This window comes from Microcebus murinus, chromosome 18, assembly GCF_040939455.1.
Source record: "Microcebus murinus isolate Inina chromosome 18, M.murinus_Inina_mat1.0, whole genome shotgun sequence".
NCBI classification, from domain to species: Eukaryota; Metazoa; Chordata; class Mammalia; order Primates; family Cheirogaleidae; genus Microcebus; species Microcebus murinus.
Genome location: NC_134121.1, coordinates 45,827,893 through 45,855,380, shown reverse-complemented (window position 1 = coordinate 45,855,380; position 27,488 = coordinate 45,827,893). Strand labels below are relative to the sequence as shown.

At 59.8% G+C, this 27,488-nt stretch overlaps 1 protein-coding gene across 2 annotated transcripts; it reads right to left on the bottom strand.

The window, feature by feature from the left end:
* Positions 1 to 469: 469 nt before the first annotated feature.
* Positions 470 to 23,016, bottom strand: ADAM11 (ADAM metallopeptidase domain 11). 2 transcript variants are annotated; one of them, XM_012786760.3, is made up of 27 exons: positions 22,735 to 23,016; positions 22,095 to 22,270; positions 13,838 to 13,914; positions 13,580 to 13,646; positions 11,400 to 11,485; positions 11,240 to 11,315; positions 10,765 to 10,831; positions 10,631 to 10,698; positions 10,194 to 10,268; positions 10,042 to 10,113; positions 9,694 to 9,860; positions 9,115 to 9,199; positions 8,926 to 9,016; positions 8,756 to 8,807; positions 8,157 to 8,256; positions 8,003 to 8,074; positions 7,798 to 7,890; positions 7,332 to 7,412; positions 6,759 to 6,809; positions 6,586 to 6,649; positions 6,263 to 6,362; positions 5,959 to 6,078; positions 5,703 to 5,871; positions 5,499 to 5,613; positions 5,323 to 5,413; positions 4,689 to 4,706; positions 470 to 4,179 (listed from the first exon to the last, which is right to left on the bottom strand). In XM_012786760.3, exons 1-27 carry the CDS (start codon positions 22,799 to 22,801, stop codon positions 4,164 to 4,166), a joined length of 2,316 nt encoding a protein of 771 aa, XP_012642214.1. In that variant the 5' UTR covers positions 22,802 to 23,016; the 3' UTR covers positions 470 to 4,163. The 2 variants fall into 2 exon arrangements, with proteins under 2 accessions (XP_012642214.1, XP_012642213.1); XM_012786759.3 differs by lacking the exon at positions 470 to 4,179 and having other exon boundaries at positions 4,186 to 4,706; positions 22,735 to 22,835.
* Between the last annotated feature and the right edge of the window lie 4,472 nt (positions 23,017 to 27,488).

The following is a 27,488-nucleotide window of genomic DNA, read 5'->3' as shown; positions in this document are numbered from 1 at the left end:
TCCACTGGATAGCACCAGTCTAGACACTGGATGAGCCATAATGAACTTCTTGTTGTACCTTCAATCCAACAAGCCGACTGTGAGCACCACAAGGTGCAGTTGGGCTAAGTGACCCCAGCCCTCCATCTGGGCCACCTTCAACTTATGATAAACATGGTTGGGAATTGAAATCTATAGTCACGATCCTCTCAGAAATCCTCACCAGGTGAGCTCTGGTTTAAGAAGGGGGACCCAGAATCTGGAGTGCTGATCTTACGAAAGGATTTTCTACTTTTGAAAAAAAAAAAAAAAATAGGCCTGGCGCAGTGGCTCACACCTGTAATCCTAGCACTCTGGGAGGCCGAGGCAGGAGGATCGCTCAAGGTCAGGAGTTTGAAACCAGCCTGAGCAAGAGTGAGACCCTGTCTCTATTTAAAATAGAAATTAATTGGCCAACTAAAAATATATAGAAAAAAATTAGCCGGGCATGGTGGTGCATGCCTGTAGTCCCAGCTACTTGGGAGGCTGAGGCAGGACAATTGCTTGAGCCCGGGAGTCTGAGGTTGCTGTGACCTAGGCTGATGCCACGGTACTTTAGCCAGGGCAACAGAGTGAGATTCTGTCTCAAAAGAAAAGAAAAAAAGATAAAGTGTACCTGGGAACTCCTTGCAATAGGTGGCCTTGCAGCAAATTTCCAATTCCTGGTTGAACTCAGCCCCGTTTAGAAACCACTCTGCCTGCACAGTGTTCCGGAGCCAGACTCGGTCCTTCCAGGTGTTCCGCTTAGGCCAGACCTGATGCTGGAGTGCAGCCCGCAGAGACCGATGGCCTCCTGGCCAGTGGGGGGTGGTGTACTGGCGTCACTGGGCAGGTAAGATGGGTGGAGGGCTCGGCCCCTCCCTGGTGTCCCCTTGCTGTGCTCAGCAGCCTCCTGCACCTGTGTGCGCCCACACAGGCACCACCTGGAGCTCCAGGGGCCGGCCCGAGGCTGGGAGCTGTCCAGTGATTGCATGAACCTTTAAGAGCCTCACCTTTGTCCCCTGTGCCTGCCCCTCTGCCATTGGTCTGCCAGAAGACACCCATTTCGCTACCTAAAGGGTCAGCTGAAGGACACATCAGCCTAGGACAGACTGGGGGTTGGGAACTGAGAAAGGGTTAAGCATCAGGACAGAGAGGTTGAGAGGCAGGAGCAATGGAGAAAGTTAAAAATAGCGTTATTCAGCTCAGAGCAAGGAAGACAAGGGCACAGCTAGACTTCGGCTCCTGACAGACTGGTTGGAGAATGAGTCTTGCTTTTTCACCCCGCACTCTGAATGGGAAGCAGCTGACCTTCTGCCAGGAGAGACTGGATTTAGATGTCACCCAGTGTCCTGGGGCGATGGAGATGTCAGAATAGGGTGGGGACCAGGAATCAAAGCTGAATGTGGCTCTGTGTTCTGCTCTTTCTGCTTGTGAGCCCAGGTTGTCCCTGGGGTCCTGCCTGTCTGAGACTGGGGCTGGGAGCCCAGAGCTTCTAGCTGCCACCCCCAGCTTGGGGCTGCTATTTCTTGCTCTATTCTGTCCTTCCCTTCCTTCACTCCCCTTCTCCCACCTCCTTCCATCTGTCTTTTCCTGAGCAAGCGGAGCTTCCAGAGCCGATCCTCCAGCTTAGGGCATGGTGGAGGGAAAGCTGGGAATGACAACGTTTCCTGGCTCAAACTCGGGCCCCAGCCAGGGGAGGGAAGAGGTAGAAGAGCAGATTCCCAGCTGGCCGGGAGCCCGATGCCCTGGGACCGGACAGGATAATGGTTTTGTCCAGTGTTTTGGAATCTCTTGGAAGGTGAGGAGAGACTTTTCTGGCTTCAACCATAAAAGGGAAGTTGGGTCTCTTGCTGTTGGTCAAATGCTCTCCTACTTACTCACCTTCTACTTTGCCAAAGCCAGAGGAGGGCACAGCTGTCTTTGTTGGGAGAGCTGGGAGCGGAAGGGCTGGGCCACCAGCCTGTTTCCTCACTGGGTGTGGGAATGACCCTTCCTCCCAGCCTCCCAGCGCTGCCCTGGGTGCTCACTGCCCACTGCAGCGCCCCAGTCTCATGCTCCCTCCAGGGCCAGAGTGGCCAGGCAGGGGCCATGAACCACAGTACAGTCATTCACAAAGGAAAGACACAAGGGTGGTGTGAGCTCCGTGGAAGCCCCAGGATGTGATCTTTAATTGATACTCCTGGACCTGCCTCCCCACCCCCTAAGCCCAGATGACATATGTACAGGATGCCGTTGGAGCCAGGCCCAGCCCAGGCGATGCAGCGCCCCTCCTCCCTGCACACCGCCAGGGTGGGGCAGGAGGATGCAGACAGCTGGGAGCCAGGGTGGTCTGGTCACAAAAAGTCTTATGTCCTCCACATCCCCCCCCCCCACATATGCAGGCACACACAGACATACCCACGTGCACACAGGTGTTCACACTGTGCAGACGTGGGTTCAAATGCTTGTCCCTAGCTGCAGTGCCACCAGTGCACACATGTACCACCACAGGATGGATGCTTTAAGGTATTGCAGCAATAGTGCAAAACCCAGCCCCTGCCCCTCAGCAGGTGGGGCTGGTGCAGCCCTCACTTGGGCTGTGCCACCTGGAGCTCAGGGAGAGGCCCACTGTTGCTGGGTGTATCCAGCCACCAAGAAGGACCAGTGGGTTCCAGGCCCCAGCCTGACCCTGAGGGTGATGTGGAGAAACAGGGAGCCATTTCCTGCATAACAGCTTCTCAAAAATGCCCCAGAAACAAAGGGACTCAAACAGGCAGCTCTAAGGCCCTGGGGTGTTCAGAACCCCTGCTGAGTCTGAGCAGGGTATCCCTGGGGACATCCATTTGTGGCTTTCATCCATCAGGTAGCTGGTCCCCCATCTGGCTCCTGCCAGCTAGCTTGTAGGGTCAAGGAGCCAGAGCGCCTTCATCCCAAGCATAGGTCATGAGGCAAGGCCATGGGCACGACTTTCCATGGGAAGACAGAGGGATTCTGCTGGCCTGGCCTATCTCTCAGGCTCGGCTAGAGCAGGGACCAGAGGATGACATAATGTGGGAAATATCTGTAAACTTACTGCTCGGCCCTGGAATGGGGATAAGGAGTGGAATGGGTTTGATGGGGCCTTGAGGACTTTTCTAGAAGCCTAGGAGACCTGCCCTTTCCTACCTCCTCTTGCACGTCCCAGGCAGAGCCCCTAACCCTCCAGGCACTGGGCCACCTCTGGCCTTCTCCACCTGGGAGAGTCCTCCCTGCGGCAGCCTGGGACCTCTAGGCCACACCAGGGGGCACCTAAACCCTGAGTCAGCCCCAGAATCACCCTTCTTGAAAGGGGGAAGGTGCCATTGTATTTCAGGGACTATATTTTCTAGACCCCCCCTCCCCTAAATACATGCGTCCTGGCAGGGACAGCAGGACAGTCATTTTGGAATTGAAGACAATCTGGGACATGTGGTTGCTGTGCCCATAACCTAGGCCTTGGGCACGGCACAGGCAGCTTTGGTTTGAATCAGCACTCGTACCTCCTCTGGGCTCAGTGGGGCTGGGCAGAAGGGGCAAGTGGGGACGCCCGGCCCCTGCCTGTGCTTAGTGACAGGACTCCAGGTGTGGTCATCCCAGGGCGAGGGGAAGGGCACCCAGGGGATGGCCACATCTTGGCATCTCTGGGCCCTCCTGCAAATGTCACATCCCCACAACTGCCCTGGCCCCAGCACCCCCGAGGTTACATTCATCAGTTAAGATTCAGTTAAAAAAATGTGGATGTCAGCCCCTTCCCCCTCGGTCCCAGAAAGCAAGGACCCTGGTCCCAGCTGCCTGGTTTTGAGGAGGGGCCGTCCCAGGCTGTGTCCGCTGGTGGCTGCCTGGGGGCGTTCCTCCAGGCCCCCCAACTTGACCCGTGGCAATCTGTGATGATGGAAGCTACATTCACACAGGGAGAGTAGGTGTGCAAGGCCAAAGCCGCATGAGGTGGGTGGGGGACCAGGGAGGAAGTGCCCTCCAGGCTTGGCCCACCCTGGTGGTGTGGAGGGCAGGGCCACAGCCCCCACCCAAACTCCTGTGGAGCAGGAGTTGCAGGGTTTGGACCTGGAAGACATTTGCTTGGCGCCTCCCTCCATGGCTGGACGGGGGTGGCCTCGAGGGTCAGGGCCGAGACGGTGGGTGTCAGGGTCGGAGGGAGGGCATGGCACTTAGGCCCCTCCGGATCTGGAAGGGAGAGGGGGCATCAGAGGAGGACACACGAGGCAGGGCCAGAGGGAGAACCCTCCAGCGGGGCCCCAAGGGGTCAGTGCTGGGCCCTGGAGGCAGCAAGTCACAGGCTGGCCAGGGAGGGGATCTGGTGGAAGGTCAGACAGCGGCGACATGGAAGACAAAACAAATGGGACGCACAGGGAGGCTCCCACCCCAGAGGATGGGGACTGCGGGGGCACAGCTCCAGGGGCCACCTGGTCAGGGCGCCAGGCTGTAGGAAGGGCAGCAGTAGATGGAGGGTGGCCTGAGAGGAGGGGCGGGTGTGGGCTGAGGACTGAGGACTTCCTTCCCAGAGCAAGGTTCTCCCACCCCTGGCGTGACGGGAGGCAGCAGGGCTAGGGGATCAGCCCCCAGCTAGCTCCCCAACAACAGATGCGGGATGACGAATGAGATGGAGGAGACAAAGACAGCGGGAGGGATGGCGTGGCCGGCGTCACACTGCCCCCTGCTGGGTCGGGTCGTACCTTCCTCTGCGGATGTTTCTTCAGGAGCCACGGCGAGGACAGGCGCAGGGAGAGAGGAAAAGGAGCGTCTGACTTTCCCTTCTCTCTGGGGGGGCCTTCTAGCTCCCATGAGACCCCCCCTGCCCCGCAGTGGGACAAGGGTCCCAGCGCCTGGACAGTAACCACAGGCCAGGGAGAGATACCGAGGACACCTACCAACAATGGGTCTGGGGTTTGAGTCCTGGCTCTGCCACTAACACACTGCATGACCCTGGGCCTCAGGTCCCTCCTTTGCACATTGAGGGGGTCAGACCAGCCCAAGGACCCCAAATTTAGATGCTCACGGGGCATGATCGGCTGGGTGAGGACTGGGGATGGAGGACACGCCTGCCTCGGGCGGCCCCTGCCCAGCTCCGCTCCGTAGCCGAGCGGGCATTCTCGCAGACCCTCTGGGATCCAACCTTCTCATTTTTCAGGGGAAGCTGGAAATCAGGATTGTTAATGTAAAATCTCCTGTGTGCTGGCTTGGCCTGTGATATGCGAGGTCCGGCTTAACTAACCTCTCAGGGAGGCCCCCCAGCTCTAACAGTCAGGGGTTCTGATCCCCGAAGACGCGGGGGTGGGGGGGTGGATGGAGTGTGTGTGTGTTTCTTACTTAAATCCCCAGCCCGTGCCTCCGAGGACGATGGCTGCAACCAGGACAGCCCCGGCGATGGAGCCAATGATGATGTTGGTGCCGCTGGGACCTGGGGAGGAGGGCAGAGCTCAGTTGGCAGGGACAGGCGTGGAGAGTGGGAAAGACAGGCCCACCCTGGCCAGCTCTGGCCTCACCCTTGTATCTTTCCGTCTCCCCCGTGGGTGGAGACGTGGGCAGGGGGTTGTGGATGCTGCAGTCTTTGCCTGTCCAGTCTGGCTGGCAGATGCACTTCCCTTCGTTGCTGCAGACCTAGAGGTAGGACGGTGCCAGTAGCAGTGAGTAGGGGCCTGTCCCCTCTTGTAAGCCTCTCCCTCTGCCCCCAGCCTCCAGGCACCCACCCCATGGTGGGAGCAGATCCGGCGCTCCCCACTGCCAGGGCAGGTGCTGAAGTTGAAGGCAGAGGCTGGCAGGCAGCGATGGTCCAGGCACAGCATGTTGGGCCCGCAGGCTGTACCGTCCTCCACATAGCTCAGGTCAGAACCGTCGGCCAGCTGCACATGGCCCCCCCTGGGGAAATGGGACAGCCTCAGCCCTGGCCCCTAACCCCTGTCACAGCAGCAAGCTCCCTCCCCCAGCCATGATTCCAGCCAACACCTGCAGTCCAGCTCCTTGCCCTGGTGGTAGAAGGTGACACTGCTGATGTCTCCCCCCAGGTCCCCCAGCCGAGGAGTTCCAGAGATGTTGACACAGAGGAGAAAGCCACAGAGCACGTCCCTGTTGGCACACATGGAGACAGTGAGCCCCAAGTCTGACCTGAGATCCAACTTCTGAGCTCTCATCTGCCCTCACCCTGCCACCCGATTTGTCACACACTCTCCCACTGGCACTCACAGGCTCCTCCTAGGAAAACCTGCTGCCCCAGAGCTGGGGAGGCCCCATAGAAGCTTTGGCTACTCACTGCTTATTGCACTGGACCCAGCCTGATCCCTTGCGTCCACAGTTCCCACGCTCTGTCCCCTCCACATTCAGCTTCTCATAACAGAAGCGATCAGCAGCCGCTGTGGGGAGATGGTGCCAGCCATCACCCCCACACCCCAGAACTCACCCTAGGACGTCAGGCCTGCACCTCCAACACTCTGGCCTGACGCCCAGTCTGGCTGGGTCCCTGGGATCCTGGGGAGCCACACATTTGGTGGGGGGCCTACTCAGCTGGAATCTGCCCACCACCCAGCCTCTCCATTATGGGTCCTCCAGAGTCCCCTCTCCCATCCCTGGACTCACCATGGCCCCAAAGGGCCTGGCACTGCCGGTCCCGGGTTTTGCAGCGACCTCCATAGCAGCGGCCCTGAGAGACCAACAAATAGGAGACAAGAAACAGGGACACTGAGTAGTCAGAATGGAGGCAAGATAAGGGACTGCACTGAACCCAGAGGAGGGGCCCCCAGCCATCATACCTGCTCATGGTCACAGTAGTAGCCGTCCAGCTTGTGCAGGTTAGGGGGACACTGTAGAGAGAAGGACATGGCTGAGCAGAGCAGCCCCAGGCCTGGGAGCTGAGGCCTGCCCCAGGGAGGAACAAAAGGGTGCCAAATGCCCCCATGGGGGGGCCCATGTTGCAGGGCTCTTCCACAAGGACAAGGAGTCTGTCTGAGAGCACACAGATTCCCAAGCCCCAGAGCTGTGCCAGCCTCCCTCGGTTTCCTGCACCTACCTCATAGGGCTGCGAGAACTAAATGCCTGGCACATAATTAGGACTTAATAGATGTTAACTAGTATTATCCGCTCTGATCCCTGGCATACACCAGGCACTGCGCCAGGTGCTGGGAATACTAGCCAGACTGTAAATATTGGTTTAATGATTGAAGGAACAAAGCTGGTGGTGGGGGGGCATGAAGAACCCCTTTCTCAGATAAGGAAACAGTCTTGTCAGCGGGGGCGATGCCAGCTCCGGAGTGGAGGGGCGTGGAGAGTAGTTGCGTTGCAGAGCCGAACCGATACGGGTAGGGGTTACCTCGCCCGGGACGGACCTGGCTCGAGTCCCCTGTGCAGGTCTCTGCGATGTCGCACTCGTTCACGGCCTCTCGGCAGGACACACCCCTCGGCTCGTACTAGGGAAGGGATGCGTTCTCTAGTTTAGGTAGGATAGATGCATCGGCTCCGCGCTCCCCCGGGACCCCGCCCTCCCCCGGGATCCGTCCCTAGGCCCCCACCACCCCTGGCCCGCTCCCCGCTCCAGGCCCGCTCACGTTTCCGCCCCTCCAGTCCTTTCTCAGCAGGCTGCCCGCCCGCGCCAGCCCCGCCCCCAACATCCCCACGTGCGCCTCAGCCCCGCCCCTCACGCCTCATTGGCCCTTTCTTTCCGCAAGGCCCCGCCCCAGATTGCCTTGCCCAGGGTTCATCCTCCTGACTCCCGCCCCTTATCTGACGGCGTCCAATCGGCGCTCCTTGGTCCTGGCCCCGCCTCCTCCCCGTCCCCGGGCGGGTCCTCCTCACCTTGCAGCGGCGACAGCAGAGCCCGTCGCTGCACATGGCGTCGTGAGTGAGGGTGCATTTCTTGCAGCAGTTGCCACCCGCGCGGCTGCACTCCTGGGGGATGCGGGAGAAGGGGGAGAGGCGGGCGCGCCCTCATCCTCCCCGCTTCTCCCTGGTCCCCATCCCGCGTGCCCGGTCCCACCTGGCGCCCGCGCTAGCAGCTCACCTGCACCGAGCCGCAGTCGCACTCCTCCCCTGCCTCCACGAAGCCGTTCCCGCACTCAGGGGGGTCCAGGAGCTGGACCGGGAGGGCGTGTCGGGAGTCTGGCCGGGACCCGGCCCAAGCCCCGCTCCCGCGTTCCCCGCCCCGGGGCTGGTACCTTGAGGGGCTTGTTGAAGAGGCAGCTCCCGCCGCCCTCCTGCAGAAACTGGTTGTACTCGTCGATGCTGCAGCGCGAGAACTTGCGGGGCAGGTAGAACCTAGGCAGGGGTGAGGGGACAGTGCCGCTGGGTCCTCGCCTCCAGCCCACCCTCTCGCCCCTTCTCAAGATTGGGGAGGGGGCGCACCGGGTACTCGGTCACCCCCGCGAGGAGGCTGAGGGTCTATTCTATCTGCCCCGGGACTACACGAGAATCCTCCGGCCTGCCCGTCGAGGAGTGGGCAGAGGAGGGCGCTCGCGTCTCCTCCTCGAACCTCGGGACTCCGGGCGTGCTGGCGCAGGCAGGCGGGAAGGTGCCTCCGAACGAGGCTTGGGCGGCGCCCAGTGGCGACAGTGCGCACTACAGTCTGGCCAGTTTTGTGTCCCTGCAGGGGAATCTGGGTCTCCCTGAGTAGTGTAGGCAGAAAATTGGGATTCTTGGAATCCTGAGTGGTCTGTGAGGGGGGCCTCTTGAGCCGTGGGTCCAGACAGCCATCAGTGCTTGCTCCAGGACTCCCATCGCCCAAAACCCTTCCCCCAGTTTGTCCCCAAGAACTCACCCAGTGTCCTCCATGATGCAACCCAGCCAGATGTCTGGACACTTGCAGTCCCCTGAGAGGCGAGCCAGGTGGATATGAGGGAGGGCCAAGGACCACTGCCCCCGCTTCCACCCTGTTCATTCCAGAGACACTGGGTGTGGGGCCCCAAGCCGGTCCCCGAGGGTCAATACCTGCCGAGCTCCGGTGTTTGTTCCACATCATGCCCAGGTTCTGCCCCAGGGTCTGGGCCAGGGTCACTGCCATGGCCCCCATGTTGCCATACTGGGGGTGAGGAAGATGGAGCACAAGGACGTCCACATCCTTCCAACAGGCACTTTGTGCCTTCCCAGGCCTTCTCCCCACGTCCCCTCACTGCTCACCTCGTTCACACCCCCGCCCCGGGATAGCGAGCAGATGCCCCCCACGTAGGCTGCGCCACTGCTGGTGCTCTGGAAAGTCCTGCCCCTGGAAGGGAGAGGGCTGTCAGGATAACCTCCGGCCCTCCCCGACATACAGTCCTCCCTTGGGGAGGTAACTTCACATCAGCCTGGGTGACCTCGGTAAGCCCCTCCCTCTTTGGGTTCGTTTGCCCATAAGCCAAAGGAGAGGTTCCTGTGAGATGAGCTCTAGTCACAAGGCCCCTTTATTCAAATTTTTCCCCCACCAGGGCACTGGGTCCCCGAGGAAAGGGTGTTGGGACAGTTTGAAAGGGGAAAGAGGGGACTAAGAGGAGGTGAGGGGCAGAAGAGGACCACCAGGGCCAATGTAAAGGGCATCAGCCTAAGATGTGGGGGACGTGCCCAGCCTGTTGCATGTGGCTGGAAGCAGCTGGCAAGTGCAGGGTGAGCCCAGTCCCCAGACTCTGAGAAGAGCACCCGGCACAGGGCAGGGCTAAGTCACCCTAGGCACTGCGGCAACCAGTGAAGGCTGGCAGGTGCGTGGTGGAGTGGGGGACTTACGAAAAGAGGTGGGTGGCATCGCTGGGCTCAGGCAGACCCTCCCGCCGGTAGACCATGAGCCGGGCCAGGGTCTCCAAGAGGTCATCCTGCACCTGGATCTTGTCCCCATCTGCCCAGGTTTCCATGGCAACCAGCACGATGCGAGTGTTGAGCTGCTCCTTATACATCTGGGCCCAGAGCAGAGAGATAAGGGGACTGGAGGGTGGGAGTAGGTGTGGGGGGACAGGCTGGAGGAGGGTCTTGGTCTGTCCCTCCAGGAAGTAGGGGCGAGAGGCTGACAGTGCCCCTCGGGATGTGTGTGGCAGGCTGGGGGGACAAGGGAGAGGGAAGGGAGAGAGGGCGGCTCACCACATCAGCCAGGTTCACCACGGACTTGGCGAAGTTGCTGGTGAGGACCACCGACTGTCGCATCTGCTCGAACTGGGAGCGAGAAAAGTGGGAGGAGGATGATGACCCTTCTGGGCCCCTCCTCCCAGTGTCCCCTCAGCCTGGGAACTCACCAGCTGGTGGTCATTGATCACAATCAGCTCCACGTACTTGGTCTCACTGTGCACCGTAGGGTGGCCCCGGCGGACCTGGGGGTGGGTGGGCACTTGGAATCAGTCCCCTTCATGTCTGCTCTCATGGCTAAGCTAGGGACAGACTCCGTGAGAGGGTGGGGGGGTCTCAGCTCCAGCCAGAGGCAGTGCCAGTCCCCCACTGGCAGAGGGTCCCCTTGCCCCCTAGCTTTGGATGAGAGCAGGCAGCCTCGGTTTGCCCCCCATGGGGACCTGTGTAGATGCCAGTGTTAGGAAAGGGGGTGGGGGGCTCTTCCTAGAGGTGGCCCCCAGACACAACAGTCTGAGCCCTCCTTTGCCCAGCCACAGATGGGGGTGTCGTCCTGCTCTGGACACGACCTAAGGTCTGCACAGCCCGAGGTCTGTGCGGGCCCCCGTACCTGCCTTTTCCTTCTCAGCCTTGGCCGATCTGGAGAAGCAGACTGGGCAGGGGCAGCAGAGAGGCAGCCTGTGGGGAGGGGATAGGTGAGGAGGGCACAGCTGGACCCCCCCCAGCCCCCTTTCCCTCCCTTACCTGGTTCCCTGCATCCGAGGGGGGCTGGGAGGAGAGGGGTCCGGTAAATGAGGTGGGGAAGGGGTCCCTGCAATGAGGGGGAATTAGTTCTTGGGGGGCCAACAAGGTCTCCTCTGGGCCCAGTTGAGGGGGACAGCTTCAGCCCTTACTCCCACCCCACCCTGGGGTGACCCAGAACTGGCCGGAGCTCCCATGTCGGATCTGATCTCCCAGATGCTCAGATTCCGGGGTCAAGACCTGGGGGTGCCCTGAGAGACAGGGGCAAAGGACATTGGAGCCCAATGGGAGGTCACTTGGGGGACAGAGGGGACATTGGAGCTGGGGGCACAGGGGAGGGAACCAGAGCTGGGGTCACTGAGGAGGGCAATGAGGCTGGGGTTACTGAGGGAGGAGGAGGAGGAGGTGGCAGCAACAGCTGTTGGGACAAGCATGGCAGGGCCATCAGAAGGGCAGCCAGAGGCTGTGCAGGGCTCACCTGGGGCACTCCCCAAGGCCCAGCCATCTCTTGGGGCTCCACGATATAAGTCAAGTTCCCATCAGAGAAGACCCCACTGTGGAGAGAGAGGCACAGCTCCCTACTGTCCCCAGGCCCAGGCAGGGGTCTTGTTCCTGCTGCCCAGCCCTCCCATACTCACTGCAGCCCCTGGCAGGTGGAGAGGGCGGCAAAGGAGTGTGGGTTCCCCCGCAGCTTGCCCTGGTAGTAGCAGTGGTCTCCCGCCCCCTGCAGGAGAGAGCAGTGACCAGTGAGCAGGACAAGCCCCCAAGTGGCTCGAGGCAGGAAGATGGCAACGGGCCTCAAAGCTTTGCAGAAGGCCGGGTGCGGTGGCTCACGCCTGTAATCCTAGCACTCTGGGAGGCTGAGGTGGGCGGATTGCTCAAGGTCAGGAGTTCGAAACCAGCCTGAGCAAGAGCGAGACCCCGTCTCTACTATAAGTAGAAAGAAATTAATTGGCCAACTAATATATATAGAAAAAATTAGCTGGGCATAGTGGCGCATGCCTGTAGTCCCAGCTACCTAGGAGGCTGAGGCAGAAGGATCGCCTGAGCCCAGGAGTCTGAGGAGTCAGCCACAGCACTCACTCTAGCCTGGGCAACAAAGTGAGACTCTGTCTCAAAAAAAAGCTTTGCAGGAGTTTCCAAGCTACCCTGTGGGCAGATGGCCACAGTCCCTGCGTACACCTGGGGTCTGGAGCCTGTTTCTACACTGGTGGTGCTCCTAATTTGCTGTGTCACCCTGGGCAAGTTCCTAGCCCTCTCTGGGCCTCCTTTACCTCACCTATAAATTGAGGACATTGGACTACAGCAGTGGTTCTTAGCCACTTGCTTGGGCTGGTGAAAAGATCATAGGCTCCTTGGAGAATAGCAGTTAACATTTATTTATTTATTTATTTTTTGAGACAGAGTCTCACTTTGTTGCCCAGGCTAGAGTGAGTGCCGTGGCGTCAGAATGGCTCACAGCAACCTCAAACTCCTGGGCTGAAGCAATCCTCCTGCCTCAGCCTCCCGAGTAGCTGGGACTACAGGCATGCACCACCATGCCCGGCTAATTTTTTTTTTTTTTTTTTTTTTTTTTGAGACAGAGTCTCACTTTGTTGTCCAGGCTAGAGTGAGTGCCGTGGCGTCAGCCTAGCTCACAGCAACCTCAAACTCCTGGGCTTGAGTGATCCTTCTGCCTCAGCCTCCCGAGTAGCTGGGACTACAGGCATGCGCCACCATGCCCGGCTAATTTTTTATATATATATATCAGTTGGCCAATTAATTTCTTTCTATTTATAGTAGAGACGGGGTCTCGCTCTTGCTCAGGCTGGTTTCGAACTCCTGACCTTGAGCAATCCGCCCGCCTCGGCCTCCCAAGAGCTAGGATTACAGGCGTGAGCCACAGCGCCCGGCCTTAATTTTTTGTATATATATTTTTAGTTGGTCAATTAATTTATTTCTATTTTTGGTAGAGACGGGGTCTCGCTCAGGCTGGTTTCGAACTCCTGACCTTGAGCAATCCGCCTGCCTCGGCCTCCCAAAGTGCTAGGATTACAGGCGTGAGCCACCATGCCCGGCCTAACATTTATTTAATACCTACTATGTGCCAGGCACTGCTCTGAGCACTTACCACATACTATCTCATCTAACGGGGTGACCGCTATGGACTCACTCCACACACACACACACACACACACACACACACACACCATCTCCACACTGCTTCCTGGACACCCCTGCACACATGCTCATGGTGGAGGAGTCTGAGCAGCTTGTGTCCTCCTGGCCGGGCTCATGGGTCAGAGGGGACCAGCAGCACCCTCCTCCCCCAACTCTGCTTCCTGCAGAATTACTTGTGCTCCAGTTACTGAACAGGCTGGGGGGCGGCTATTTATAGACACTCATTCATCTTTGTTCAGTCTCCAGCCTGCAGGGCTGGGACCCTGGTGTCCCAGGCAGCCGGGAATTCCCGGAGTCTTGTTCTGAGCAAGAGAGTGCATTTCCTCAACTGCCGCCTCCCAGAAGAGTCTTTGCGGTGGTGGTGGGGGTGTTCTGACATAGCGGGCATGGAACAATGAGGGTCCTTGTATGCCCCGTGCAAGGCAGGGTGGCTGGCTGGGAATGAGACCTCTGGGGCCCTGAGCCCCCTTACCATTCAACCTGGCACTGCCGATCCTTGTAGCCTCCCGGGAGGGGACAGATGGGAGGTCCCGAGGGGCCAGGCCCATGCTGAGTAGAGACCCCTGATCCCATCTCCACCATCACTTGCGCCTACATCATTGACCTCAGAAACAGAACCTCCACCCCACCTCCCCTGTCCCCTTCCAAAGGCACTCACAGTGCTGTGCTGGGTTGGCCCCTCCCGGCTGAAGTGACGCTCCACGTATTGCGAGGAGAGCAGGTGACTGAGACGGAGTGGGCAGGAGGAAGGAGGGGGTCACTAGGAGGCTAGGGCAGGTTTGGGTCTCGCCCAAGCTCAGGATCCAGGTGCCCCTGCCATGGCCCCCTCCCTGTCCTCCTCCCCCCCAGCCGAGTCCAGGCCATGCTCTGCCCACCCCACCTGCTGCCCTCTTCCCAGGCTCAAGGCCACACTCACTGGTTCAGCTCCAGGTCCAGGGTGAAGTCTGAGTTGAAGGCTGGGATGACGAAGCTCACCTGGGCCAGGTGGACGGGCTGTCGTGGGGGAAGGCAGAGGGAGAGTCAATCTGGGGACGCCTTAAGGTGGGAGTTGGGGAAACCCCAGGACAGAGAGTGGCCCAGGGAGGGAATGACCTAGCCCCAGCATTTCAGGAGACCACTGAGTTGGGGGCGAGAGTCTTTGCACAAGCCCCTCTTCCTCTAGACCCTGCTTCTTCACTGGGCAGCAGGGGCGGGAGGCTCATCCCCTGGCCTGGCCCACCCCTGCCCTCTGGAGCAGTGGGGGTGGAGAGGCAGCTCAGCCTGCCCCTGCCACATCATGGCCAGCCACCCTCAGGAGGGATAAAGGGAGGCCCAGAAGTGTCATGGGAAGGGGACAAGGGTCCGTGGAGGGGTGGCAAACAGGAGAGGGGAAGCAGGCCCCTCGCTTCCCAGCCCCCTACCCTGGGCCCAGCCTCAGCTGACACAGGAGGCCTCACCCCGTGCAGGCGGGGCTGGGTCACCGGAAGCTGGGGCAATGGGTAGCTGCCATCGGTCAGGAGCAAAGGGCTTGGCTCCTCTACCCCCAAATCCATCACCCTCTGCCTTGCCCAAAGCAGCTCATCTTTAATATTTCAATTCCATGGTTAATTTTTAAACACGGAAGTTTTCCTGATAAATTTTTCAGAGGGGCCTGTGCAGTGGGGCTGGGAGGCTCCAGGTCACCATGGCAACGTACCAGGCCTGAACAGGATGGCTGCCCTTCCAACCTGGCACTCTTGCGGGGGACAAGACTTAAGAGCTGAGAGTACCTGAGTCACAACAGCCCTAGGGCCACACCTGGAGGCTCCCTCGTCCCATCCCGGCCTCAGGCCTTCCAAAAGATCCAGAGGCTCGGGAAGGGCTGAGAGAATGCAGGGCTGGCGCCTTCTTGCCCCTGCCCTCGTTCATATAAGAAGACTGACCTCCAGACACCCGGATGAGGGTCACCCCACTCTGCCCTGCAGACAGGAGACTTTTGTTCACTGTCTTGCTTTTGTGGGTATAGGGCAAGTTGCGGGAAGGAAGGGAGCTCCGGTGGCCATGTCATGGAATCCCACAGCCTGCTGCTGAGGGCTCCTAATCCACCCCCTAGTCCTTACTAATCTTTACCAAGCGCTTCCTACGCGCCAGGCACTGGGCTAAACGCCGTGCCAGTGTTATCATAGTGGATCTTCACAACAAGCCTATGGGAGACCTGCTACTGTTATTCCCGCCTGACCGATGGGGAAACTAAGGCACAGGGAAGGCTAATTAACTCGCCCAAGTTCACACAGCTAAAAAGTGGTGGAGCTGGGATTCAAACTAGGGAACCTGCTTCCAGGGGGTTCTCACCCTAGAGGTGAGGCAAGATGGAAGTGGGCCCAGCATCCACGCGAGGCCCCGAGAGCTGGACACGATGGGGCGAAGGGCCAGTGCCCAGGCAGGCAGGCCTCTGAGCCCCAAGGACACTGACTCACCCCATCCTGGGACCAAGGCTCCCGGCTCCATCCTGAGCCCCTACAGCATCGATCAGACTCGAAATAGAAAGTCAAGGGCAAGGCGTCACTGCTTTCTTCTCCCCACCCCTTGGCCTAGACCATCTCTGCTCTCTCCCCCCACGCTGGGCCAGGACAGCTCTATCTCCACCTCCGGTCCCCACACCTGGACCGTCCCTGCCCCCCCTGCCTGTTCCGTCCACCCCCACCGACAAGCCCCAGTCCCAGCCCCCACGCTGGCTGCCCGGACCCCTGGCCCTGGTTCGCCTCTCTCCCTGCAGCCTCAGGGGTGACCCAGCAACCTCTCTGAGCCCTAGATTTTCCCACTGAAAACCGTAAGATGAGCCCAGGTGCGAGGCTGGGAGGTTGGCTGTGTGGTGAGCACTCGTCCTGGGCCTGGAGGATTCTGGGCGCCTGCCCTGGCACCAACAGAATCTCCACACTCGGGACGTCGGCAGGCCACCCATCAGGCCTCCTCCCCCACTCTGGGAAAAGCCTAGACTGATGGGAGCAGTGTCACATGCCCCAGGATGCTCTTTGCAGCCCACCGAGCCCTCACTAGCCTCCTTCCCAGCAGGACTCAGGGCTCAGGCCAGTCAAGGCCCTGGGGTGGTACAAGGGCGGCTGGAGAGTGGGGGACTGGGCCCCACAGGAGGCAGGCCTGGGGGGTGCAGCAGAGCCCCTAGAGGGTCGGGGGAAAGAGAAAGAAGCCACACACCGAGGCACGTTGGCCTGGCCTGGCCTGACGGGGGAGACACAGCCCTGCCCTTCTGAGGGAGGAGAGGTCAGGCAAAGCCATCTCAGAGCCAGGACTTCCGCATCCCAGGCGCCTGGGGAGGCACCTGCTGGCACAGAGTCCCCAGCGCCCCCGCCAAGCTTCAGGCCAATGTTCTGTCAAAGCCCAGCCGCTCTCCTTGCCTGGCCCTGCCCTGCCCTCATCCCATTATTCCTCTGTCCCGCCAGTCCTCCAGCTGACCCTGTGCCCTGCACTGGCCTCTCACTTCCCTGGCCCCAGGGCTCACGTGCTCCAGCTCATTTGATCTCAGCCAGCCCAGGCAGTCTGGTCCTCTTACAAATGCCAGGCCAAAGCTCAGGGAGAGACACCTGGAGGCCACTGGCCCAGGGTCACGGCTGGATGCTGGGGAGGTGTGGCCAGAGTCTCATCCTCAGGCTGGAGTTCACATTGCCATGGAAGTTGCGCCCCCCGCCCCAGGGGTGACCACACCCTCCACCGGAGGTTCCCCTGAGGCTGGCTCGCCCACCCTCCCAGGCACCTGGTTCAGAAAGACCATGCCTCATCCTCTGAGAACCCCAGGTCAGGCCCAACCAGACACGGGGTGCAGACAGGAGGAGGCAAAGATTCTGCCGAAGTCCCAGAATCACAAATACAGATGCCCAGGTTCTGCCCCGGACCTGCAGTGACAGTCTTGGCAAAGGGAAGACTAAGATCTTTAGGATTCCCAAGTGGCCCAGAAAATTCGAGCGTGCAGAGCACTGCTCCCCACAGCCTCTGGGCATCACCCCTCAAACCCTGAGCCTGAACCTCTGCACCCCGACGGCTCTCTCCTCCCTCGAGCCTCGTCTGTGAACCCACACCTGCCGACCTGCATAGGCCTTTGGCCCCTCTCCACCACTGGGCCTAGAGCACACAGGTCTTGACACGTATGTCTTTTTTTTTTGAGACAGAGTCTCACTCTGTTGCCCAGGCTAGAGTGAGTGCCGTGGCATCAGCCTAGCTCACAGCAACCTCCAACTCCTGGGCTCAAGCAATCCTCCTGCCTCAGCCTCCCTGGTAGCTGGGATTACAGGCATGCGCCACCATGCCCGGCTAATTTTTTCTATGTATTTTTAGTTGGCCAATTATTTTTTTTCTATTTATAGTAGAGACAGGATCTCGCTCTTGCTCAAGCTGGTCTCCAATTCCTGACCTCAAATGATCCTCCCAGCTGGGCCTTCCAGAGTGCTAGGATTACAGGTGTGACCCACCGTGCCTGGCCTAAAAGCCCTTTGCAATGTGTTATTATCATGAGGGTCAGCAATGATAATAATAAACGAAGAAGTAAGTGTACATGTTCTGGCAAAACAGGGCTTAGAGGAACTGGAAAAAGATCCCCTTGGATCACCCTCTGTGACAGAGACTTGCCAGAACAGTGGCATTTATGCTCCATATCCGGGTGGATTGGGGTGATTTGCCTATGAGTTGTCTCACCTGAGGACATCTTTCTAAAATCCCCTCCCACCCGCTGTGCACAGAGACACCACCACCACCTTCTCGTGGGCAGCTACAGAGTGGGGGGAGGCACCAGGGAGGCCGGGGCCCCACCTGGGAGCACGGCCTGGCCAGGAGAAACCCCCACACCTGCTGACTCCCACCCCCCCACCCCCCTGCCCCAGCACTGCTCGTGTGCACTCCAGTTATCAACAGGGCAGCGGGATTCCCAGACAATGGGAAGAGTTGGACCAATTTCTGATGATGGGATTTGACCTAAATTTTTGAGGACAGAGTCACCTCCTTACAGGGTCATCAGTCCCTCTGGGGACAGACTCTGGACAGCTGGGTTCCTCTAGGCAGCCAGGAGGGTGCTCGGGTGAGGCCAAAGCCCCAGGCCAGTCTGGCTGAGGACTGGAGATGGCAGGTCTGCCCAGGTCGTTCTTCCTGAACCCCTCCCTGAGCCCGACAGGTAACCCCCAGTGCCCTGGCTCCTGCTTGTGGCACACAGCCCCCATGCGGCACCGCGGCCTTGGGGATGCCCTGGCCTGATCCCAGGCTGGCCGCCTGACATTCAGCCACCCCTCGCGTCCCCGCAGCAGCCCGGGCAGTGGCGACTATTATTGCTCCTACTTCATGAATGAGGAGGGTGGGGTTCAGGAGGCTGCAGTGGCTTGCTCAGGTCACGCAGTCAGAAGCAGTGGAGCAGGACCTGCACTGAGGCTGTCCCACCCCAAAGCCACAGAGCACGGCTTCTCACACTGAAGTTTAGCCTCATGAACTCGCCCTCACGGCGGCAGGGCTCGTAGCACAAGCCCCATGTCCCTGGGAACAGGCGGGGTCCGGCACAATCCTAGCCTTGGCTTCCAGCCACCAGCCCCCTCCGAGGAACCCCTCCTGTCTCCAGTCAGAGCTGCAACTTTGGCCACACAGACCACAGAGTGGCCTTGGCTCTAGCGGGGTACAGGGCCCCAGGCATGGCCCCTAGTACCACTGTGGCTTCCTGCCCATGACTGCCATCTTGCAAGGGCTGGGGGCTGAGCCTTACTCACTTGGCCCCCACCCTCCCAAACAGGACTGCAGTACACGGCCTCCGCTGGGGGCCTCCCGGTGGCCTTTCCAACTGGTCTACACAGCTCTCACAAGAGCTGGGCCCAGTGACGGGCTCCCCTCCCCCAGCCGGTTCAGATGAGCGTCTGTCTCTGGGCCCCTGGGCCCCTCTCACCCCCAGCCCTGCTCACTTGCCCCCATCCTGCCCTCTCCTTGGTTCCCAAGGAGTCTGGGCCTCCCCAGGGGCTGGCACAGCCCACACAGCAGCTTGGTGTGACTTAGGAAAAGATGTCCTCGCAGAACACATGCTGCCGTGTGAGCCGTGGCTTCCATTCAGCTCACTCAGCCCTCGCCCCGGTGCCCTAGTGCAGTGGACAACCAGCCCAGCTGTCCACCGTGGCCCTGCCTGTCCTCCTGCCTCACCCCTCGGCTGCAGGCTCCCTGTGACCACAGGTCTCTGCACTTCCAGAAGTTCCCATACTGCTCTGGGCCTCAAGCCCGACCTGCTTCCAGACTAGTCAGATGTGAGGTGCTGAGAGCAGTGGCAGAGAGAGGGCAAAGGGTCCCCTGTGTTCCTCTGCTACACCCCTGGGCAAGAGGTGAGCAGTGCGCTGGCCAAGGGTCCTGCTCTGGGTACCAATCTGGCCTCTGCTATGGGAGTGCTGTGTCACCTGGGGTAGTTACTTCACCTCTCTGTGCCTGTCTCCCCACCTGTGAAATGGGAATAACGGCCCCAGCTCCTGGAGTTGAGATGAAGATTAAATAAATCAACACATATAAAGGCAGAAGTGTGCCTGCCTCAGCCAGGGCCCAGTAAATTGTACTTTCTCTTCTAATTCCTTCCTGGCCACCTTTGGTCTCACCTGTCCTAGCCTCCCCAGCCCCACACCAAGCCAGGGTCCTCAGCATGCAAAGCCCTTTCATGTCTGCCACCTCCCCATGGCAAGGTTATCAGCATCCTGACTTTAAGGATCAGAAAGGGCGAAGTGACCGGCCCAAAGCCGCAGAAGTCAGTACCCGAGGCCCCACCCCCCTGGCCCTGCCAGCAGCAGGTGCCCTGGACTTGCCACATGACCAGATGCTGGCTCAACTCCTGTTGGGCCTGAAGTTCCAAACCTGCAATAACTTTAGGACAAAACCCAAGCAGTGCCCAGCTGGGGTGCTTCTGTTGGGATATGGGCTTGAGGCTGCACTGGCTCCACCATCAGCTCTGAGGTTCTGTGGCCAGAAGTGCTCGAACCCAGAGAAGAAAACCCAAGTGGGAGGTTGAGGATTTGCCATGTCTCTATCCGGTTAGGGGAAAATAGTCTGGACATTTTTGTCTTTTTGTGTCCTTTGGCCTGAGTTGAGGGAGTGCCCCTGGACCCAAATCCAGAGAGTCCTGGAGGCAGAACAGTATAGTGGGAAGTGCTGTGGTCTTGGAGCTGCTTAAGATCTGCTTGATTTCAGGAAAGTTACTTAACCTCTCTGAGCCTTAGTTTGCTCATCTGCAAAATGGGGCAGACAGAAGTTACAGGTCTTAGAGAGGTGTGAGAATTAAGTGATGTAATGTGCATACAGAGCTTAGCACAGTGCCTGGCCCAGAGAAGTCCACAGCCATGGCAGCCCTCTACTTCACCACCAGGGCAGACCCCTCACCTTGGGGGAAACTGAGGCACAACTAAGGCAGGGCTCTGAGCAAGTCCCCTGGGGAGGCTGCAGTGAGGTCCTTGGGAAGTCTCAGACTCCTGCTAGAGGTAACCAATGCCCCACAGATCCAAAGAACTCTCCACTCCCACTCCAGACCCTCAGACACCTCCTTAGGTCTATTCGGACTCAGTCACTCGCACCCACAGCACACATGCATACGCACCACCCACTCACCCAGCAGAACACCCAAAGAGTCCCCCGATCCTTCCAGTTCAACTGCTCCCATCCGGATCTTTCCCCAGAGCCTGTGCAGCTCTCTTCAGAAATGGCTGGGCTGAAGGAGCAACCTGCCCCACGGGAGTACCCCGCTTTTTATCCCTCCCGGCCCCCATGCTTCCCCTCATCTCTGACTCCCGACCCCAAGGTGGCATCACTCCATCCCTGAGTGTGCACATCCCCTAAAGCACACGCCAGAGGCCCGGCAGACAGGTGGGTCATCAACTCCCCCTCAGCGCAACCTCGGGGTGCACAGATCACAGGTGGGGAGTGACACCATGGGAGACAGCCAGACTGAGCAGCCGGGGCACCCCATCCCTGGCCCTGGGACCACCCCATTGCCCCCCCAGCCCCTCCCAGGGAGCCAGGGCAGGCACTGAAGCCAACCTAGCCCCGTCCCCCCCCACCGCCCGCCAGCCCAGGACCATCAGCCCCCTCCCCTCCCGCCCCCTCCCGCTTGCTCGGGCGCTGCCCTGAGCGCTGGTCCATCTATTATGCATGCTGCCTTCCTGCTCCATTCCATTTCACGAGTATTCCCCACCCCTGCACCACCCCACATCCCCCTCCACCACCCCCCTTAAGGGCTTTTAACCAAGTGCATTAGGCAGGGCCAGATGCCAGTCTGACAGATGTCCATAATGGCAGCCTCCGGTTCCCTCCTTCCTCCCTCTGCCCAGCCCAATCCACCTCCCACCACTCCCAGCTGCCAAAACTTCCCAGACCTGGATTGTACCCCCCCTCTGAGCCTCTCCTCTACACCTCCTATTTCTGCCAGGCCTTGTCCATGCAGCCCTCTGCTGCCCTGCCGGCCGGCTAACTTTCGGCTGCAAGCTCCTGGACAGCCCAGGCGTGCTGAGTGACTATTCCATCTGGGTGATTATTATTCACATGATATTAATTAATTATTAATTGCAATTAATCTCCTTCATTCCTAACCTTCCTCTGGGAGGCAGGAAGGGTCTGGCAGCTGAAAGGGATAGTGGGCAGGTAGAGCTGGCATTTGTGGGTGAGCTTAGGACGTTACACCATTTTCCAAGGCCCCATCTTCAGCCAGGACAGGAAGGAGAACAACAAGCCTGTCTGTGTACTGGGAGAAACTGAGGCAGGAGCAAGCACTAAGCTGTTCCAAGAAAGCACGCTGAGGGTGGCTACAGTGAGAACTTGGGAGCCCTGATCCCAGACTGGGCTCTTTGCTGATTCTCCCTGCCCCCACTGCCCTGCCCAAGCCCCATTTTGAGCAGAACCACTAGCTTTGGCAGGAGGGGGGACGGGGCTGGCGGAAGGCTGACCCAAAGCTGCACTGAGACCTGGGCATTCTGGGGTTCCTGAATGCTGAGGGCAGGGGATCCCACCATGATGAGAGGGGGCCCTGGAGCTGGGGCAGGCCTGGTGCTCCCTGCTAGCGGGCTCAGCACCCACCTGATAGCCCATTGTACAGATGGGGAAGCTGCTTCACCACCAGTGCCAGCTGCGGAGGGGGTGCCCAACCCTGCCTACCTTGGGGTCTCCCCTGTGCCTGCTGCAGCCCCCTGGGCTCACTACCCAACCCCACTCACCAGGCCCCCTGGTGGCTCCTGGCGGACCCTGGTGTCCAGCTGCTGCTTTCGGACCTCTCCCCCGGAGCTCTCCCTCACCAGACGGCTGGGTTCTGTGACCTCGGGGGCTTCTGGACCCTCCGCCTGGGGTGAGCCTCCCCATCGCAGAGCTCCGACAGGACCCCGGGCCCCAACACCTGGGGAGACAAGGCCATAGTTGCAGGCAGATGCCCACCATGAGGCAGGAGACGGGAAACGGGTGGGCACACTGCGTCCCCCACTCTGGTGTCCCCGGAGCCCTGGGGTTATCTGGGAGGTAAGATCTGGCTGCCCTGCATGGGGAAGCGCCCCACGGGGAGGGGGCCAGGAGCTTCGCTCCTGCCCAGCCGTCACGACTGCCCCCCCCAAACCCGCAGAGACCTGCAGAGTCGGCCGGCAGGCGGCAGGGGGATGGACGCGGTGGGGCCAGCCAGAAGGGGACAGGTGGGTGGACGCACCTTCCCTCCCTCCTCTCCCGCACCCCCACCCTCCCGCGCTCTGGACCGGCTGTCACCTGGAGCACTGCAGGAAAATGTGGCTGCAGCAGAAACCGCCGCAAAACTGGGGCGGGGGCAGGGAGGGGGCGCCGGGACACGGGCCGGGCCGGGCGGGGGTCACTCACCGGGCGGGGGGAGCAGCGGCAGCAGCAGCGGCAGAGCCGCGAACGCCCAGCGCCGCAGCAGCCTCATGGCTCGCTCATATCCTCCCGGTCCGGGGGCTGCGGCTGCGAGCGGCGCGGCGGAGGGCGGGAGCGGGGACGGGGGCGGGGAGGCGCCGGCTGCGGAGCCGGGGCGGGGGCGCCGGGCCGGCGGGGGTCGCGGAGGGGTGGGGGGGCGACGGGCAGGGCGCCGGGGCTCAGCGCGCTTCGGCCGCGGCCATCCCGGCGGGGCGGCGGGGCCGGGTTAAGAGCGGCGCGGCGAACACGTGAGCCGAGGGCCCGCCCCCCACCCCCCCGCGCCCCCCAAGGCGGCCCGGCCCGGGCCGCCGCGTTGCGAGGACAAAAGAGGTGCCGCCTGGGGCCCCCTTGCCCGGCACCCCCTCGGGCGCCTCGGCAGGTGCAGGGCGGGGGCGCACCACGTCTCCATCTCATGGCCCCTCCTTGGCCACTCCTTGCTTGAGGATCTCTGAGGACCCCTAGATTTCTTGGGGGGCAGGGTGCAGAGGGACCCCGGACTCTGACCTGCCGACTGCCCATCTGCGGACCTGAGGCGGGGGCGTGGCTGCTGGGCGCTGTAACCAAGAGGGGCCTGTCCCAGCCCAAGCCGGAGCGCGGGTGACCCAAGGCTGCGCGAGCTGGGAAGGCAGGGCCAGTGGCTCTTGCCCAACGCTCCGCTCCTCGCCTCGGGGATTTCTTCCCCATTCGCAGCGGATCTTATCACTGCAGAGTTCCCCCACACCCCGTCCCATCCTACAGGGGTCCCAGCCTCCAGGAGGGCTTCAGGGATTGCTGTCATCCCAACCACCAGGAGGGGTTGGCCTCTCCCTCTGGGCTTCTGAGTCTTTCACACGGGGCACCCCAATCCTTGCCCAAAATTAAATATTAACTTAGGTCATTTACATGCCGTCAGCATGCCACATTTCTGCCCCCTCCTTGCCAATCCAAATCTTTGAGAGCAGAAGACACCTCTGGAGCCCCCCAGCCTCCTCTCTCTGATCAGACCTAGGATACCTTGTCTGCGAAATATTTCACCTCCCAACCTACCTCCCCAGCTGTGCCCTCAACCCAGCTCCTGGGCTCCTGGGCAAGATGGGTCCAATGCCAGGGGCTGGGATCTCAGACTTCTGCTAGGGCCGCCAAGAGCCAGATACGTGAGAAGATGCGGTGGGGCGTGGTAGGATGCAGGTGAGGCCCCACCATGACCTTTGTACCCACACTGGGGGACCACAGGTCACTGAAGACCAAGGCTGGAGGCAGGGAACCCCTTCCTGGGTCCTCTGCACCCCCAGGGATGCAGGGCCTCTGCTGGGGATGAGGGAGCTGCCTCTGGCTTGTGACAGCACCCCCTGCAGCTCTATTTTAGGCCCAGGAGAGGTGAGAAGGCGATTTCCCAGGAGGCGCTGACATCAATGCTGGGAATGAGGTGACTCCCCCCACCCCCCACTAACCACCTGCCACTCCAGACCCAGATGCTCAGCACGGCTGAGCCAATTCTTCCCTCACTCTGAAGACATCTTGAAAACCTCCTCCAAGATGTAGGCTGAGGAGGCTCCTGGGAATGAGGGCCTACTATGTGGTATTTCCTAGGAACTCACAATTACCCCGGAGGGAGAGATTGTGCTCCCCACTTTATAGATGAGGAAACTGAGGCTCTGAGAAGCTATGTGAGCGTCCCAAAGTCCACATAGCTGGTCAGTGAGAGGCATGTCCCACACACTCCAGGGCCCTACTCCCTTCTGGCCACCCCTAGCCCATTTCTGTCCTCTATCTTGGACCAGAGGGGACTAGTACATCTGGTCCCTCACCCCCCAACACACCCCATTTGGCACTCCAGACTCCAGGGTGACTCCATTCTGTCCTCCCCCACACCATGTCCCAGGTCCCTGTAAGTCCTGACCAGGTGAGCCTCCCAAAAGGCTAGGTGGGGTTTGTCATTTCACAGTGAAGGGCCCTGAGGCTGTAGTTCGGACCCCTCCACAAGTCCAAGACCACAGAGCGAGTCCAATCTGTGCTCCAGGCCTCTTTAGCTGAGGCACTTTCCAACCACACCTGTGGCCCTGGTACCTTGGAATTCCTGTTGGGGAGACCTGATTGGCCCTCAGAGTGACTCTTCCCTGGTGGCACTCCTCGCCAGTTCCAGTAGGAGCTCAATCGTGTGGCACTTTGAGTCCCACAGACACCCATCTTCCTCAGCTCTGGCTCCAAGCAGACTTGGCCAGACACCTCACCTCTGTCTTGACCATGCCCACTCCCCAGCACCTGTGGTCCCACCTCCCTGCATCTTGTGCTGTCTCAGCTCTGCTTCAAGGGGCCTCCCCAAACAGGAAGCTTGCTTCGGTTTCCCTCACCTGCCTTCCCTCCTGAGGTCAGGGGCTGTCTTTGTCCTCTAAGTGGTGGCCCCTCAACAGGCTAGGGCTTCATAAGAATAGGGACTGTCTCCCCCATCAGACCTGTCCCATGAAAGCAAGGACTGTTCTCTTCTCAGATCGGGGAGGCCTACATCTCCCCCTCAAACAGACGGTTCTTTAGGGGGTGGGGACCCTGACTCCACGGCTACACTACAGTTGGCTCCTTTGCTCTTTCTGCCCATCCCTTGAGGCTGGTGGTCCCAGTTTCTGCTGTCTCAATGTTGCCTATGCTGAGGCACTGAGTGAGCCTGCTTAGGAGTTGGGCTCTGGCCCCCACCTCCAGCCCTCCCTTTGGGACCCCACCACCAGGAGGCCTGGGAAGCCACATGATGGGCTGCCGCCTCCTTCCCGCTATAGTTCTTCCTACCCTTCAGCCAATTCTTCCCTCAAATTTTCCTGCGCAAGGGCCAAGCTGGGCTGAGGCAGGGCCAAGACTGTGTCTCGGCAGCTGCAGGTAAGAGAGGGGTGCAGACCTGGGGCGGCACGATGGGCAGTGATTCCTGCCAGTGGAGGCCGGCCAGGCCCCATGCCCAGCCTCGAGGCCTGCGGCACAGACCATGCCGGTCATGCGGGCAGGAGGGCGAGGTGGGTGAGGGCAGGACTCAGGGTCTAGGCTGGGGTCCCAATCTTGGCTTCCCCCTTTATTGGCTGTGAAACCTTGAGCAAGTCCCCTGGTCTCTCAGCCTTGGTTTCCTCATCTGTGACTGGGTTAGGAAAGTGCTCCCTCACAGGGCTGTGGCGGGGTGAATGAGTGGCTGAGCGCCCACAGCCAGGACGGTGTCTGGTGCATGGAAGGGGCTTGGTCCACCTGGATCCGCAGGGTGAAAGGTGCTGAGGAGAAAGCCAGCTCCTGCTCTTGTCCAGGACCCAAAGCCCCTTTATGGCTTGGGGCCTCAGGGCCCTCTCTATGCCCAGCGCAGAGAGGGACCATGCTGGATGACACGATGGTGAGGAGTGGGGAGTAGGGGAAAGGCTACCGGCATTCAGACGAGAAGTCCATCCTGCTTCCTCTCAGAGGCTCTTGGCATCTGCCTATCCAGAGGGAAACCCACCCTCCTCCCTCTCAGCTGTCCTGAGTGGCCCCACCTTTAATCTCTAAAGCTCTCAGGCCTCAACCAGGGTGGAGTTGAAGTCACCTGAGGCGCCAGCATCCCAGGCTTGTGGGGCACAAATACAGTCACACCCCCCAAGGACCCAACTGCTCCTTCCTTCCCACCAGAGGGGTCTCTGGAGAACCGGCCCTTGGGAAGGGGGGGCCTGGTAATAGGGTGTCTCACAGTGCCCCTTTGCAGCTCCATCCACAAATTTACACTGGAGATGAGGATGTGGGTCACACAGGGACGTCGCAGGGCAGATTAGTGAAAATAAGCTCTATTTAAGTGTCTAGGAGGGAACCCTCACAGGTGTGTGTGAGTGTGGGTAATATGTTAGTTTGTTGAGACACCATGCCAAGCTCTATGCCAAGTACCTCACAAACATATCTGATTTAATTCTTGTGACTTCCTAATGAGGTGGCAACTACTATGATGTCCACTTTTTTAGATTAAAAAGCTGAGTTTCAGGCCAGGCGCAGTGGCTCACGCCTATAATCCTAGCACTCTGGGAGGCTGACACGCGCGGGCGGATTGCTCGAGGTCAGGAGTTCGAAACCAGCCTGAGCAAGAGCGAGACCCCATCTCTACTATAAGTAGAAAGAAATTAATTGGCCTACTAATATATACAGAAAAAATTAGCCGGGCATGGTGGCACATGCCTGTAGTCCCAGCTACTCGGGAGGCTGAGGCAGAAGGAGTGCTTAAGCCCAAGAATTTGAGGTTGCTGTGAGCTAGGCTGACACCATGGCACTCACTCTAGCCTGGGCAACAAAGTGAGACTCTGTCTCAAAAAAAAGACAAAAAACAAAAACAAAGACTGAGTTTCAGTTTGGCAAAAGTCAGAGTTCAGTGGCAGGACCTGGATCCGAACCTGTGTGGCTCTAAAGCTCATGCCCTGAAAGATTATACTCAAGGGTTCAGGAAGAATATGGAACCTGCCTTGCAGAATGGGACATTCTTGCTGCCACTGAGGGGCTTTCCAGGGCAGGGAAAAGACCAGGAAGTGGAACTGCCTGTGGTGGGTTAGTCTGGTTGGCTGAGGGATTTTTGGTGGAGGGAGGTGGCAGAGGGAACCAAGGAGATGATGTGTGAGGGTGAGGACGCTCAGGAGGGAGAGGGACTAGGAGGACTCCAGACTGGTTGGATTTGGCTCAGGGAACAGTGAGAGAGGCAGGAGTTAGAGGATGCCGGGAGGAACGCAATGACAAAGCGGGAG